The sequence below is a fragment of the Chelonia mydas genome, chromosome 3 (assembly GCF_015237465.2).
Source record: "Chelonia mydas isolate rCheMyd1 chromosome 3, rCheMyd1.pri.v2, whole genome shotgun sequence".
Taxonomy (NCBI): Eukaryota; Metazoa; Chordata; order Testudines; family Cheloniidae; genus Chelonia; species Chelonia mydas.
In genome coordinates this window covers 82,353,920-82,371,173 of record NC_057851.1, presented here as the reverse complement: position 1 = coordinate 82,371,173, position 17,254 = coordinate 82,353,920, and the positions used below count along the sequence as shown (strand labels likewise).

The following is a 17,254-nucleotide window of genomic DNA, read 5'->3' as shown; positions in this document are numbered from 1 at the left end:
GTCCAGAAGAGGAGACTTGTCTGCATTACCTCAAGAGATAGTACACTAGATTTAAACTTTAGCCAGTAGTTTCAGACTGACTTTACAGACTAAGTATGATGAGCACACTACTGCAACTATCAAATAAATTGGTTAGTCTCTAAAGTGCCACAAGTACTCCTTTTCTTTTTGCGAATACAGAATAACACGGCTGTTAACCCCCAGTATTCATGATAGGTTTCAGAGTAAGAGATAAAATGTGCAAAATAAAGGGGCTTGAATTCCAAGTTATGTTTCATGGCATGAACTTCCTAATGCTATCAGGCATGCATGGACGGATTGGATAATAGGGTAGACAGCATAGGAGAAACTGATATTTGGTTAATGTGTTAAGTATTTATTTGGAAAGAATAGCTTTAACCTTCATAAGAGCAGCTTAACATCTCATTTGACTTGTTTTGGTGTATTGTCCCTTTGGGCTATAAGTATCTATTCTGTTCAATGTATGCAATGCATATCCCCAAGTTTTTAAGCGCAGAAGTAAATTCAAGCTAATGAATACATTATTCGGATTCCTATTTCAACTAAGCTGTACAAAAAAGCACAAAAAGTGTGATTTGTAACACTACATCACTACAGACATTTTATTAAGCAAACTTTTATTGAAGCATTAAGTTTTGTGGTACAGATATATTTAAATTATCAAAGTCTAACACCATAGAGAAATTATAAAACCATACTTCCCCCTCTCCTGATCACCCAAGATAGTTCATTAATAATCCATTCAACAGCTTTCATTTTCTATTCAAGGCTTGTTTATATAAATTTGCATTTTTTTCAACTTTACTCAGAAAAGGGATCTTCGGTCTGTTTGTATTATAGGACCTCAAGCCAACATAATGTCAAATCAGTTTGGACAATGTTCAAGAACAAAAACCACTTAAAATATTGGTCCTCAAAATATAAAGCACCAAAAAAAACCAACCCACAAACACGGTGCCATCTACAGAAGCAAATTGTTAACATTGGCAGATAACTTCTTCAATGAAGTCTTCAATCAACAATATGGTTAAAATAAGTCAAAATAATGTTCCAACCACTTGATTTCTAACCAAGCAGATTTCTTAGTTTAGAAACACTAAAAAGGTGCTTCATTTATAAATACGGAAGGAACAAAAACACCGTTGTGTCAATCCAGAAAGTCAAAACAATATTGTGAGGACAAGAGGGAAGTCTCAAATTTGTAGTTATTAACTTGGTCTCACATCTGCTAAAATCCCACAGTATTTGCAGACATAGCTGAAAATATGCCAACTCTTGAAAGCCTGCATCTATTAGTCAATAGACATTAAGTGACTGAATTACATACTTTTACACATGTTCTATGAATAGCATTCTATTTCACTGTGTCCAGGTGTCCCAGACAGTTCTTGTTCTATGCAGTCATTCACTTAATGCCATCAAGTCATGGTAAAAGGAACCACCACATTAGTTAGGAGGAAAACCAGTGAAGTCACAACACTGTTGAATATAGCATTAGTCACATGCACAACGTCACAGGACTTTCAATCACAAGATAAAGGCATTGATTTTTTTTGGAATGACAAAACAAAGACATTTATACCAGTTTATAGCATATTTTCTGAAAACTGGAAATGAAAGTTAATGTGTAACAGTTTGAGAATGACCCAAGCTCATTAGCATAGCTAGCCTGGTAAATTCCACAGTCTTTTTGGCTAGGTCTATCTGCCAACAAATTTGAGCGCACCAGCTTTAGTAAGTTAGTCTTAAAAACATGTAGCTTGAGTAGATTAAAAAAGGTGAAAAAATATAAGCAACAGTGTAACAACTTTGCAAAGTACCAGTTCAACTATGCCAAAGCATCTGTATCCTGACAAATAACTTCCTGGGCCTCCTCTGAATGTAGACTACCCTACAAACAAACATCAACTTGGGCAGTAAATGAGATGAGACCAGACTTGACCTAAGCTAATATTGAACCCAAGTCTCTAGAAGTGAAAGGCTAGTGCATTATCCCACAGTGCTACAGCATATTGCCCTTTAGTCTTTCTGAACAAAATCCTATGAGTTTAAAGGACTAAAGCTATGAGTAAGAGTAATTTTATTATATCTCAAATAAAAAACCGCACCCCTATCTGTAGTAGTCTTTACTTATTCTCAATCTTGCCAAATAATTTCTATCAAGTGCAAGAACTTCGATTCAACCACTGAAATGTGACTTAGAAATCAATTTCATTAGAGAACACAAAAATTTGTCAAGAAATCGTCTAAAGATTAAAATTACAGCATAGATGAAAAAATCTGGCAGCAATTTAACAAAACTGCCCAAGATGAGAAGAAGGCTGAAGCCAATGTCTAATGAGGACGAAAGCCTTGTCTGTGGGGAATTTTTGGTGATACCTGGAGAAAAGCTATACTGTGTGAAATCCTAACTGAGTTGTTTTTACAAGTTTTGTAAAGTCTCATACAGTAACATTTCTCTACATGCACTTCAATTTCACAGCAAGAGTGGCATAGAATACCTAAACACAGAAGAGAGCATTCATGCAAGATATCTAACTCCTTGATATAATAATGCATACAATTCAAAATGATTATACTATGATTACATCTAGGGCTTCCCGCAACTACAAGGTGGTAGTGGAAAGCATGGCCCCCTGAATCATTATCTAGAAAGCAGCCACCACCTTCTATAAGGGATCTCTTTTTGCGTTTTTTCTTCATTTTTCTTAATCAACTATGTTGCTGCTGCTGCTTCTTGGCAAAACTGGTAAAAACAAAATTGTAATCATTGAACTGAGCAATCTGGCGGTCAACACGTTTAAACCCTTCAATCTTCTGGGCAGAAGAAAACACTGTGCGACATTTAGAACTCTAGAAACAAAAAAAAGTTAAATTCTTACATTTTCTGAGCTTTTTCTTACTTAAATTAACATATATAGCAGATACAAACTTTTAAACTAGTTTGTGGCATGCTCTTGGGAAGCAATCATCAATGTGCTTCTTTGAATGAAAGTGCTGTAGGAAGCCACTGCAGACTATTAAGAAGAAACAATTCTGTTTCCTACCCGGCCCCCTAGGTCTTTCATACTGCTTCTGTAGCAGATATGCAGGTTAGATGACCTGATCAGCACTTAAAAGCAGTGCTTCTAGAACTACCAGTTGTGACCAATAATCAAGCTCTTATTGCCTATCACAATGCCTATCCAAAAGTGACTGGAGAAAATTCTAAAGCTTGATTATTCCTGTATTTTAGCAATTTCATGAGAATGTAAAGATATTTTAGAGAGCCTTGGTTTGAAGTCCAGATTAACTGATTTCTAAGTTTTGTGTTTGATATATGCCAAAATTTTGAAGACTGTCTGGACCCTGAAGATTGCTGCTTCTCCTTAGCCCAAGCAGCTATTGTTCAAATTAATGTAAATGGAAATTATAGGAAATGGAGAAGGGAGATAAATGATTTTAAAGCAAGGATATTTTATTTAGTTAGCATCTATGTCTATTACCACCTTATTTAGTTGCCAGTTACTGAAAGGAGACTTACCTGATTAACAAAAAGGGTGGTAACAAATTTTCCTGGCTTGAAAACATCTACAACCTTTCTAATCAGCTCATCATAGGATGTCTGACCAATGTTTGTTTCAAAACTAACGTAAGAAAACTCTGGTTCTGGAGTTATGTGAATAGTCCAATAAGTTCCCTGAGGAAGACAGAAAAGGTAAATTAGAATAATTCATAGAAACTTAATGATTTAGTTGTCAATGCTCAATGACAGCAGAAAAAGTATGAAACTTACATCCAATTTCATCCCATTCATTGAATACCCACAAGGATTGAACATTGTAGCATCAATGACAGAACCTGGTATCAGGTCACGAATTCCACTCACCTGAAACGCAGAAGTAAAGTTACATACTTTGCACTTTATACTAATAAGCTTCCATACTTTGTATTATACAAGTCTGGCTACCAAAGTCAATGAACTCCAATTTGAGAGACCAGGCTCAGAAAGGATGTCGGAATTCTTGCTTGGACAGGGAAAGAAGAAAATTAACATCTACTAGAGGCCCATTATACAAAGACTTGCTTTGTATCCAGCCCTACCCCAGTAGGAACACCTGCCACACAAGTCAAAGTGGCCTGGCCCCTTTTCTTCAAATCTTTAACATATTTTCATACTAAGTCTTAGTGCCAGCTGCATGTTTCACTGAAAAGCAAATTTAAGGATGAGGGTGTAATTGACAATTGCAACTATGACTGCAACAGATAAAAATGGAGCTTAATAGTCCCAGCAGTCCCAAAGTGAGTAATGAGGACAGTTTGGATTTGCTTTGAAGTCTGAACAACATTCTCCCTTAATTCATGTTCTAAAAGTAGTGTTCTATTTCACTGAAAGTAGAGACCTCCCAGACAGTACTTGCACTGTACAGTCATTCACTTAAAAGCCATCAAATAACAGAACACAAATCATAACATTAATTAGAAGGAAAAATAGATGAAGTCACAATACTGTTGAAGTCATATGCATATTTCAGTGAGAAGCAGTGACACTCTTTTTACCGGAGTCAAAAATTTTGGGAGGGAGGCACAAAAGATGGAATTCATACCTAAGTTTTATCAGAAGGGGGAACTTCCCCAACCTTCACCTTAAAAGAGGATTTTTTAAACCTTCACAGTTTTAGGGGAGAAGTCTTGTCTGCATTTTAGACTGATAGCCATATGGTTCAATTAAAATTAAGCTACTGACTTTGACCTGTCCATTCTTTTTATTTCTGGCAGTCTCCATCTCTTCAGTTTTACATTTTGTCCGTTTCAATCTCAGTCAGTAGGTTCATGTCCTTTTTCTCTTAAGGAACCCATACTCCTTCATTCCTTTTCCAGACCACCAGTAAGAGCTTGCCATCAGCAAAAGAGCTGGGAGTTGCTTCCAACAGATGTTACAATGCTCTTTCAAATGAGTTGAAATTGGGACACTAGAGGGGAAAGATACTCTTCCGCAAAAACTAGTTCTGTCTCCAGAATTCCCAACCTGTTTTGGCTCGGAGAGAGTCTGAACTATTTGTCTGCCATGGCATTTTCCCTGTTAATCTCTTTTTCTACCATAGGATGCGGATTATGAATCAGCAAGTGCTAGGTGAAGCTACAGTTGCTCAATTCTGACCATCCCATATAAAATTTAAACTCCAGACTTACACGAGTGACATCATTTGCAGTAACACCGTCTTTCATGTAGAACTGGTCCATAACTACTGGATCAAGCTCGCTCATCAGAATTTCCAGTGTCTGATCTGGCTGATTGGTTACCCCACTTTCTGGGAAATCCAGAGTGTATAAATACCTGTTTAATATATAATCACTCCTGTATTATACTAGCAGCACTTCAAACTGATCTGTACTTTAGAAAACAGATTTCAAAATCTTAAAAATATACCTACCAGCAATCAGAATTCATACGCCCCATGCAATAAGCTGCTCCATCTATTTGGGACAGAAGGAAAGTCCATTTATAATGCACCACAGCTGATTCCCCTCTCAGTGAAGGGACTAACCTAATTTCTATTCTTAACAAGGATAATGCAAGAGTCATTTATGGGACATATAAAATGGTTGTTACTCATCTACAAGAACAGGTGTAGTGTGCCAAATCTTGTCAATAAGGATACTCAAAATATAGTATCAGAGGCAGTTGTGATAATGTTCATTTTTCTCTTTTCTAACAGCTTGTCTGTCACACAAGGCCATTATTTATCTTTTAGGTCTACCTTTATGAAACATCTTTAGTATGTTTTATTCATAAGGGCAATGAGAATTAAAAACAGAGCTGTGACCCATTACAATACACATTTATAGGCTAGGTCTTTAAATAGCAGGCTCAAAAGCTAGCTGTTCACTCTAACAAAACATACCTAAAAAGAACACTAGCTCAGCAACTGAATACATTAATATAAGGATGTATATTCTATCATTCAGGATCAATATATTAACTTCTAGACTCCTTTTACTTCTTAACTGAAAGTACTCTAAATTTAAAATTCTCATTTTGAATTTTGTAAACTGCCTAGAACTGTGTGGTTCTACTTTGAACAGTGCAAATTGACTGGCACCTTTTACTCCGATTTGCTCTCTGTGCACATTCAGAATCTCATCTAACATTAACAAGATTACACTGCTTTGTTTCTGAAACCTACAAAGCCACCACCACTAAATGTTAGCTACATTTTATTCCATTTTTTAGGTCAAAACGACTGTTTACTACTTTCCACTCAATTATCATTCCACATACCTCACCTCACTCACAACAGTGGGGTGTTACAAGTTCCTAACAGGACATAATGTGGGCTACAAAAGCTTGCTAGTGGTGACACAAGAAAAGAACCTAGCTCAATTTTCAGATCCCAGGCTGAGTTTATGATGCCAGCAGTTAGAAGCATGTTCCATATCAAACACATGTTGTTAACAGACACAGCATGGAACCTCACAATGAAAGATTTAGAGCCACTTCAGTGCAAGACTAAACCTGAATGCTTTTTTTAAAAAGTTACTAGGACCTTGGAAGTACTACAGTAGTAGCCACCTTGCTGTAGTTATTAGGCTGGGTATCCTCAGTGGCCACCTGTTTGAGGAGCACTACGATTTTAACACCGCTGGCTTAAGCATATCAAAACTCTACAAATAAAGATAGGATGTGAAGGGACCTCAAAGGTCATCTAGTCCAGTTCCCAGCCCTGAGGGAACTATGAATCATTAGACCACCAATGACAGGTGACTGTCTAACCTGTTCTTAAAAACCTGACAGATTCCACATCCTCTCTGTTACCCTGTTCCAGTTAGGAAGTTTTCCCAATGTCCAGCCTAACTCTCCCTTGCTGCAATTTAAGCCCCTTACTTCTTATCCTGTCCACAGTGAAGCAGCTATATTCCCGGCCAGTAGAGCTGCACTGTGGGTATGCATGCCAAGGTCTTTAAAACTGAGGTACTACCAGTTCAAAGCCTACCAGGCTCCTTTTAAAATTTATTTTTTCTATGGTATGCAATCTCTCTCATACACCCTGGTCAGGAAATTAGCAGGTACAATCTCTGGTTCAGAGGTGGAGGAGTCCGAGACAGTCTGTACTGGCTGTGAAAACCTACAACAGGGGTGGGCAAACTACGGCTTGCCAGCTGTTTTAATCCAGCCCTGGAGCTCCCGCTGGGGAGCAGGGTCGAGGGCCGCTCCACGGAGCTCCCAGAAGCAGTGGTATGTCCCTGCTCTGGCTCCTATGCGTAGGGGCAGACAGGGGCTCCGCTTTGCATGCTGTCCCCACCTCAAGCGCCGCCCCTGCAGCTTCCATTGGCCAGGAACTGCAACCAATGGGAGCTGCAAGGGTGGTGCCTGCAGATGGGGTAGCATGTAGAGCCGCTTGGCCATGCCTCCACATAGGAGCCGGAGGGGGGACATACCGCTGCTTCCGGGAGTCGCTTGAGGTAAGCGCCACCTGGAGCCTGCACTCCTGAGCCTCCCCCTATGCCCCAAACCTCTGCCACAGCTCTGATCCCCCTCCTGCACCCCAACCCCCCCCCCCTCAGCCCCACCCCAGAGCCCACACCCCATTCCCCCACCCAGAGGCCCCTCCTGCACCTCAACCCCAATTTTGTGAGCATTCATGGCCTGCCATCTATTTCTATTCCCAGATGTGGCCCTCAGGACAAAAAAGTTTGCCCACCCCGAGCTACAGTAATATTTTCAACAACTCTTACAGCCACTTAGCATGTGTGGGATGTCATGACTGCCACAGGAAGAATCAGTAATAACTTATTAGACAGACTTAACTAAATACATAACGTATGCTCTTAATACACAAATAGACAACGACAATTCCACTAACTCACTTGGGAAAATTTCATTAAGGAACTCTACTTCTTCCTGGAAATTCCTATGTGGGTACTCCTGGTGGGTAGGCTTCATGAAATTCTTACGCGAGTAAAAGAAGCTCTGAAAAATAAAGTCAACATACATATTTGGTATGCTTGGGTACTATTCTAGAGATTTTTACATTCTAGTTGGATGGCAACTAAGAGGTATAATTACATTCAAAAGCTCACCATTACTAAACAAATCAGAAAAGAGGAGGTTATTCATCTTGTGGAGTAACTGCAGTTCTTCGAGATGTCCCCCCCACCCCCATGGGTGCTCCACTTTAGGGTGCGCCTGTGCCTCTCGAGCTCTTGATCAGAGATTTTTCTGCTTGCAGTGCCTGTTTGGCCTGTGCACATGCCCTATGCCTTCTCATGTCAGACAGAGGCTATACAGAGATGTGCAGGCAAACTGTCCCCAGTTCCTTCTCCACCTGAATGTCTCCACAGAGAACAAGCAAAAGGGAAAGAAGGGAAGGTAGTGGAGCATCCATAGATGCACGCATCTTGAAGAACTGCAGTTACTGCAAAAGATGAGTGACTACTTCTTTGAGTAGTGCTCCACTTCAGGTGACTTCTGAGTAGTTTCCCCCAAAGAGAGGGGGGAGCTTTGGAACTAGGTCCACAACGAAGATAGTACTGCAATACCAACCGCTGTATCGGATCTGAACTAAACTAAAGCTCAGTACTTCAAAAACGTATGTACTGAAGCCCACGTAGCGGCCTTTCTTAAGCAATGCTGTGGATGTTGCTTGTGACCTGGTAGAATGTGCTATCACCCCTTTAGAAGGATGAATGTCTGCAGTCTCACAACAAGTGACAATACATCCGGATATCCATCTCAATAGTCTGAGCAGAAATCATGGATATCTTGGATCTATCTGCAAAAGACATGAACAGCCTGAGTGACCTTCAAAATTGCTTGGTCCTATCTAAGTGGAAGGCCAGAGAGCCTTTCTAACATCCAGGATATGGAAACAGGACTCCTGCAGAGAGTTATGTGGCTTGAGGAAAAACACTGGTATATGAATTGGTTAAGGTGGAACTCAAAAATTTAGGTAAGAATTTAGGATGTGGGCATAAAGAAACTATCCTTGAAGAATACTGTGAAGGGAGAAATCTGCCAGCAAGGCTCTAATCTCCCCAACTCTACAGGCTGAAAAGATGGCTACTAAAGAGCCTTCACAGACAAATGCAAGAGATTGGGTTGCCACAGGTTTCATAAGGTAATTCAGTACCATGTTGAGGTCTCATGTCGAGGTGGGGTCTCCAGTCTTGGGTAGAGATTTGCCAAACCCTCATTAAACTTAGAAACAGGATTAGCAAATATAGAAGGCCCCTCTACAGCCAGATGAAAAGCTGATATTGTGGCCAAATGGACCTTAGTTGAGCTAACTGAGCTAAAATGTGGTGAGTCCTGCAGTACTGGGTGCCAACAGCCGTCTGGAGACTGAGGTTTCAGTATTGATAGACTTGGTACCCACGAGGAGAAGGGATTCCAGCTCATCCGTTATGGGTAAGTCCCTTGCATATCTAAACTCCTGAAGGTCTGAATAGAGAATGAGTACTGACGCATTAGTGAAGGACATGATAACCAAAGCTGATGGTACTGCCAATGGTGGGCATACTGATGTAGGTGCTGACAGAGTCTGGTTCCATTGCTTGCTTGGTACCGAGGGTACCAACGGGTAGATGCCAATAGAGGAATGAGTTTGACTGTACTGGACCAGGATGCTTATACTTGCCATCCTCATCCCCAGTACAGAATACTGAAGACCTATAAGAGCCATGTCTCCCTCTAGAACAGGGGTCTCAAAACTCCCGGCCCGTGGGCCATCTGCAGCCTGAAAACCTCCCCACTGCAGTCCGTGGAGGAGAGACGCAGGCAGACAGTTGCCAGCAATGCCCGATGTAGGCATCGCCCCCCACAGCTCCCATTGGCTGGGGGAGAGGGACAGAGATATCATCATTAGTTGCCGGGCAGAGGCAGCCATGGAGGCAGCATCACTTGTTTATATTCATTGTGAGGAAAAAAGTCAAAATACCGAACACAACTATCTGATGCACACCTTGCTGCAATCCTGAAGGTTTCAACTGCTCAGTCATGGAGGCCAAACATTAACAAACTGACAGAAATGAAGCATTGCCAGGTGTCTGGCAAACACTAAAAACTCTCTGGCAGGCAAAGAAGTGTATAAAGTTGTATGGCAGCTTTATTATTTCTAAGAAATTCAAAATAAAAAAATACAATATAAACATTTTCTTTTCTGAATACCATCTTCAGTGACATTATTGGCCTGCTGGGAGGATTTGAAGACTGGCACAAATTGATTTTGAGACCCCTGCTTTAGAACTCCAGGGCTTTCCAGCTCCTCTAGTACTGGAGGAGTCCTTCAATGGTACCAAATTGAGAAGTCAAGGATCCAGAGACTACAGATCTCACAGGGGACCTGAGACTTTTTGGAACAGGGTCCTTCAGTTAAGAGTTTGTACTCCTCTCCTCTTTGGGAGCCCTCTCAGAATCCTCCAACGACCTCCACTTCTTCGGGGAAGCCTGCTTCGGATCTGTCTGGAGACAGATGCACGGAGGGGAGGGATCTCCTGACCTGATTCAAGACACTGGTCAAAGTAACTGGTCTATCATTAATAGTCTGGAGCTTAATCTCCCTGTTCTTCTTTGTCCTCAACATGATGGCTAGGGAGACATTGCACTTCCAGGACATGTGGGATTCCCTCAAGCAAGAGGCTTGGAGTGGCTGTCACTCAAAGGTATAGCCTCTTGGCAAGAGGGGCAGCATTTATACCTGGAAGCCAGGCATGCCTTGCCAGGAAGACAAGCCTCCCCAAGAAGAAAAAATCCTCTATTCTCACTACTAACACTTTAACTATAACCGCTAACAATTAACTAATATTAACAAAATTATAAGAAGAATACAAAATTGGTTAGGCACAATCAAGCTGGGCACACTAGAGCTCCGTTTCAGGCCAAGGTGGTAAAGGAACCGAGGCAGTTTGTCTGTGCATCCCTATGTAGCCTCACTGTTCAGCACAAGGAGGCATAAGGCACATGCACAGGCCAAACAGCCACTGCTAGTAGAAAAATCTCCAATGAAGACCCAAGAAGCATATGTGCACCTGAAGTGGAGCACCCATAAAGGACATACCCAAAGAAGAATGAGTTATTTATCAGATCTCCTATACCAAAGGAGGCAAAAATGAGCATTCACTCTAAATAGATACAGATCTCTGACTAGCTACTTTATCTAGTTAACCTTTTACATTTAAAAAAATTAAGATTAGACTGCTTCTTTTCTTTTGTTTGCAAATTCCATGTGATTCTCCCCCCCACATAAAAGGGGGGAGAATCACGTAGAATCTAGAGCTTTCTTCAGAGTTAAGTCCACATAAACAACATTTTAGCTCTCACTGACAACTTTACAATAAAATCCAATGAATATACAAAGGAAAAATGTTTCTTAAAGACTAAGGAAGCAATCTTATTTCAAACTCTGAGTTACATTTCAGAAGCATTAAGGTAACTTGACCATGTTCTTTTTAAAAAGGAACAAAAGTTAAAAAGTACAAACAGGATTTATTAATGCCATCTTGGTACAGAAAGGTATGAAACTTATAGGAGAGGAGATTACATCATTAAAGGAAGCAGAGTCCATGGAAGCTGTGAAAGACTACATGAGAAACACGAATTCAAAGGTCGTTAGTAGTACATTGCACCAAATCTTTGTTAGTTGTATTTCTGGCAGCTTACCTGAATTGAGTCAAACCCACTGTACTCCCTAGCAAGCTCCAACAGGGGAACCAGTGCTTGCAGTAAGAGGGTGGTGCCACATGTCTTCAAAATGAAACGTCTCTTGGAGACAAACATGCTACTCTCACTGAAAAAAAGAAAATGTCTTACATTAAAAATGGATTGGTGGTTTAGATCTTTGTAAAGCACCCTCAACAAAGGTTATAGTATACACAAATTAAACTTTCTATGTACAAAACAAACTTGGGGCAGGATTTGGAGAGCAATGATTAGACCAGGGGTGGGCAATAATTTTTGCAAGGGCCAATCCACTAATTTTGGTAAGTTGTCACGGGCTGCACATTTCTATGTTATTAATGGAGGAAATGCGGGGTCTGGGAGGGAGTTTGTGTGCAGGACAGAGCTCTGGGCTGGTGCAGAGTGTTGGGGTGCAGAAGAGGGTGTGGGCTCTGGGAGGGAGCTCCAGGCTGGGGCAGAGGATTGGGGTGCAGGGTCTGGGAGGGAGTTCTGACCTTGGGAAGGGGTGTGAGGTGCAGGCTCTAGCTGCAAGGTGCTTACCACAGGCGGCTCCCGGCCAGTGGCGCAATAGGGCTCAGGCAGGCTGCCTGCCTGCTGTGGCCTCACGCCACTCCCGGAAGCAGCTGCAGCCAGCTGCTGCTGGCACATCTCTGTGCGCCCCTTGTGGGGAGGGGGGAAGCAGGTCTTCATGCACTGCCCACCCCTGCAGCTCCCCATTCGCCTGTTTCTGGCCAATGGGAGCTGTGAGGACAGTGCTGGGGGCGGGGGCAGTGCATGGAGCCATGTCCCCTCCACCAGGGTTGTGCAGAGATGTGCCAGCAGCAGCCGGCCGCAGCTGCTTTGGGAGCGGCCCTCTGGGACTTTTAGTGTCCCAGACTTGGAGATCGCAAAGGGGCAGATGAGGCTGGACAGAAATGTTAGTCATGGGGGGCTGGACAGAAATGTAGACAGGCCGGATCCAGCCCGAGGGCCATATTTTGCCCACCTCTGGATTAGACTAATTCCACCACACTAGAGCCAAGTTTATCAATGCTAAGGTAGGTAACTACAGCATACAAAGCCAGCTGCTGCAATAGGCCTTTGCACCTAGGTATTACAAATCAGAGTAAGATTTCAGCCAAGATTTTAAGGCATGGCTAGTTATTTTTGGGTGCCCAGCTCAACATTTCGAAGGGACCCAATCATTTGCCAATTGTGGGTGCTTGGAATTTCTAGAAAGGGCCTGATTTATCAGAAAAGCCAGGAACACAATCTGAAAATCAGATTTATTTAAGATGTCAACTTGAACATCCAAAAGTCATTAGTCACTTTTCGAAGTCTTGGCCTGAGATGTCAACAATAAGATATCAATATTCTTTAGTACAAGTGTGTGGAATTAGCCTCCACAACTGAATAGTTAATATGCCTTTTCTGAATAAGCATGTATCAGATAAAAGCAGCAGCTGAATAATTTACTGTCTACTTGCTGCAACTGCATTTGAGAAAGCATTTTAACAAAAACAGGCAGGCATTCATGTACAATTCAGTTTTATGAGCATCCCAAGACGCATAATATAGATTCACAAATCTTGATTAGTAAATACAGCTATTAGAAAACAACATTAGCATTCATGTAAGGAAGGGTTACCAGTAAATCTCAGAAAGACTGTTTAATTTGAATAATCAGATCCATAATGCCCATGTTTTCAGCATTTGTTTCAGATTATATTGTCTGACCACTATCTAATACACCAAATTAATTCATCTTTGGCTAAAAGGAAGTAACTTTCCTTGCCTGAAAATGCTATGTTTCTTTAGGAAACATTTTTGGTTGGTTTCGTTACTATTCACTATAATAGTGGGCGAGATAGGTTCTAGGCTAGCAAGACAAGACTACAGTACAAGCAGTATATATGTTTTCCCAGATATTAGGCAAGTATGGAATTTGGACTACAGCTTTAGTTACTGAAATGCTTTCCCTGAAACAAGAGCAATTCTATTCTAAGATTAATTAGCTTTATATACAGGCACTGAAGGAATGAAGTGGGACAGAACAAAATCTCACTGCTTTTTATAAAATCTTAGCTTTCAAAGCCCGAAGGGATCATTGTGATTGATCTAAACTGCACAGACCATAGAACTTCCCCAAATTAATTCCCTGTTTGAACAGGAGCATGTATCTATCAAAAAACATCCAATCTTTATTTTAAAATTGCCATTGGTGGTAAATCCACCACAACCCTTGATAAGTTGTTCCAACAGTTAATTACCCTGTTAAAAATTTACACCTTGTTTCCAGTCTGACTTTTGTCTACCTTCTTCCAACTATTGGATCTTCTTATACCTCTCTCCCCGACACTGAAGATCCCATTATCAAATATTTGTTTCCCTCTTTAAGGTATCTGGCACTCGCCACTGTTGGAAGACAGAATACTGGGCTAGACAGACCATTAGTCTGACCCAGTATGGCCATTCTTATGTTTATGTTTCTATGTATGACTGCCCTATCCTCATTATTTACCACTCTAATAACAGGCTTATACAATTGCTAGGATTTCTTGTTTCCAATATACTTTAAAGACTCCTCACTGTCCCTATCCCTGCCAATCATGAATTTTTCCCTGAAGACATTAGCTTCTTTTATCAATATTCTACACTTCTATCAATTGCTACTTATTTCCCAAGCTAGATAGGAAGAAGTTTGTACCTAGAACAGTGCAGATATTTCTGTGAAGAATGCAGAAACTGCACAGCCACTAAGGAGAACAGACTGTATATTGTCCACAAGGTTTGCTCAAACCATGCCTTGAATTTTCATTTACATTAGTTTCCTTTAAACTGCTCTAGAAGCTTAAATGGTGCCCCTTTAAGATGCCATAGGAGTATAAGTGCCTCTTGTGTAAGTGACAATTTGGGCCCCATAAGTTTCAGCTGAAAAAGTTAGTGAAAAATTAGATCAAGAAAGGCAGAGCAGCTTTGACAGAACTGTAACTTACTTCATCTGCCAGTGAAGATATAGTAGCCAGAAGGTTATAGATTCATGTCTGTCCATACTGGCATTCCAGAATTAGAATATTTGAGTTTAGTCATCAATATACCTTTAAACTGAACCATGGCTTAAAGAAACTGAATATGAAAACTAAATGGAGAACAGGACATTTGTTAGCCACAGTGAAAGTTAATTTAAATGGCATATACTAAATGAGATGCAGCCTTTAATCATGGATACATTTATGGAAGTTTCAGTTACTAACCTGGTCTGATCCTTTGATTTAAGAGGTGAATTTAAGATCACACTGACAAATTAACCTTAGTAAGAAACTTGCAGAATCTGTTAGCCAGCTGAATAAATAAGTTGCCCTTTCAAAGTGGTTTGCCAGCTCCAGAATTTGTTCTTGAGTTATATACTATTTGGAGGCAGTCTTCTCCATTTCATAATCAATTAGTAAGAATTCAGATTGCCTCAATTTATGGCATGAGATACATGTTATGTAAGATAGCACACAACCAACATCTGTGTTAAAGCCACATGTTCATTACAAATCAGTGACTACTCATAGACCTGAACTTCAGTTAGCCAGATACTCAAGTACACTATTAGCTGAACTGGGAGATGGAGTGTTTGATATATATTGGCTATGTATGTTTATTACTCCCTTCTTCTAGACGCAATGTCAGACCTGTTCAAATATTCGTTTCCCGTGGATGGCTCACTTATGGAGAATGCTATTACTATAGATTCATTTTTCTTTTAAGAGACAAATATAGGGGTTATGTGGTGTGCACAGTTTAGCTAGTTGTGCACTTTTTGCAGCCATGGATTCGTAACAGATTAAACAGCAATGAAGTACAAGACTGCAGATGCTAGAGGTTTTCTAATACAATTTCTTCAGGAGTTTCTCACAAGCTCTTTTCTGCTTAACAAATCTATGAAAACTGAAACTTTTGTATTGTGCCTGCAAGGTGCAGTTTGTGCTCCTTGTAGTGAAATGAGGGGGAGTAAAAATCAACCTTTATTTTCCACACATTTCCATTTGACTGAAAAATTTAAAAGTTAAAATCTAGAGTCATACACAAAACAGGCAGGCAAGTGTGTTTTTGCCTCTCACTTTTTGGAATGTGGGGAAGCAGTTGAAAGGAGAAAAAATGCAGAAGATTCTTTTCCTTAGTACAAATTGTTCAAGATTCATGCAGCACAGCTGCAGAAACCAGGAGGGAGGAATTCCAGAGATTTCAGGGAATCTGAAGATTTGTTTACAGATGTCCTTAGTTCAGCAGCTATACTTGCTTTCCAGAGCAATTAGTTGATTTCTATATTTCATGTAGATGTAATAAAGCGAGCCTTGAAACTAAGTTTTCAGTTAGTCTTCCCACACAGTGCTGAACATAATCCTTGTACGTGTTTCATGAGCCCTTAATGTGGGAGATTTCTATCGATCCCAAGGCAATGTCTACTGATCAAGTAAATTCATCACAGAACTAGATGCAGATACAAAGCTAGTTCCTTAATCCTTTGAGACGCAGAACAAGACAAGCAGTGGTGCAAAACCTTTATAAAATGATTCATGATAATTGAGCACAAATGTGAAGCATTTTTACAGTTGACAGACACTGCAAGATTTAGACATCAGATAAAAATCTGGAGACTAAAATTAGGAATGACTTTCTTGGAAGAATATAATTATGTATATGCTTGTGTAAAACAACGTACTCTTTTGGAATATTGGCTTACCTGAGTACATAAGCTTCCTGCTTGTCAGTTTTTGTCACACTTATGATCAAACAATGCACATTCTCCAAAAGTTTGTCCCACTCAAACCTATAAAAGAAATCAGTAAGTCAAAGCGAATTCAAACACCAAGAGGATTTTTGCCACAGAATTCAATTTAATTCTATGGTTAAGGTATGGTGTCATTTTTAAGATGAAGACTTTATATTAAAAGCTGTAAGCCACAAAAAATCTCGCACCTAACACCTTCAAATTTAGTTTTGCTAAATGGTAGTTTACTGCCCCAGTTTGAGTTTACACATCAGCTAACTGGTTTCCACCAGTTTTATTTTTAAGTCACCATGGCTTAATTGACACTGCATATGGATTTAAAGCAATCACAACTGCTCCTTCCTCTGGGAAAGTATACAGCTACACTGATTGGTTAATTAATTGCTTCCATACTTTGCTAGAGAAGATTCATGAACCAATTCCCTTACATTTTTGTAGCAGGTACTCTTCAGCTCAGCTAACCTCTCACTCCTCCACCATCCAATGGCACTAGTTCCTAATAATTTGTAGATGACACCCTGTGGCATTAACTGGTAGTCAGGAAACCTTTTCCCACCTGCTAATCGACCATGGCAAGTCAAAAACACAGCTTACCCATCTGTTCAATAAGACACTTTAGCTACCTAATTGTGGTTTCAAATGTTAACACTTTAGACATTCTTGGAAATGAAAGATGCTGAGTATTAATTTGCTTGTGCACTATAAATAGTATTGACATAATCCTTCCATTCCCATTTTACCAGGAAATAGGAAATTAAACAATAAGTAGCGACACCCAAAACGAGCCTGTAAAAATACCTACAATGTTATGTTATAAG

General features: G+C 40.3%; 1 protein-coding gene across 1 annotated transcript in view; it reads right to left on the bottom strand.

Moving 5' to 3' along the window:
* Window positions 1-621: 621 nt before the first annotated feature.
* The window catches only part of AMD1 (adenosylmethionine decarboxylase 1), a 41,066-nt gene continuing 24,433 nt past the window's right edge, over window positions 622-17,254 (bottom strand). The window contains exons 2-9 of the mRNA XM_037894638.2: window positions 16,389-16,475; window positions 11,660-11,786; window positions 7,870-7,972; window positions 5,436-5,478; window positions 5,194-5,338; window positions 3,797-3,889; window positions 3,545-3,700; window positions 622-2,874 (exon numbers count right to left, since the gene is read on the bottom strand). Coding sequence (XP_037750566.1) covers window positions 2,734-2,874; window positions 3,545-3,700; window positions 3,797-3,889; window positions 5,194-5,338; window positions 5,436-5,478; window positions 7,870-7,972; window positions 11,660-11,786; window positions 16,389-16,475 — 895 coding nt within the window. The 3' untranslated portion in view covers window positions 622-2,733. The remainder of the gene's footprint in view (window positions 2,875-3,544; window positions 3,701-3,796; window positions 3,890-5,193; window positions 5,339-5,435; window positions 5,479-7,869; window positions 7,973-11,659; window positions 11,787-16,388; window positions 16,476-17,254) is intronic.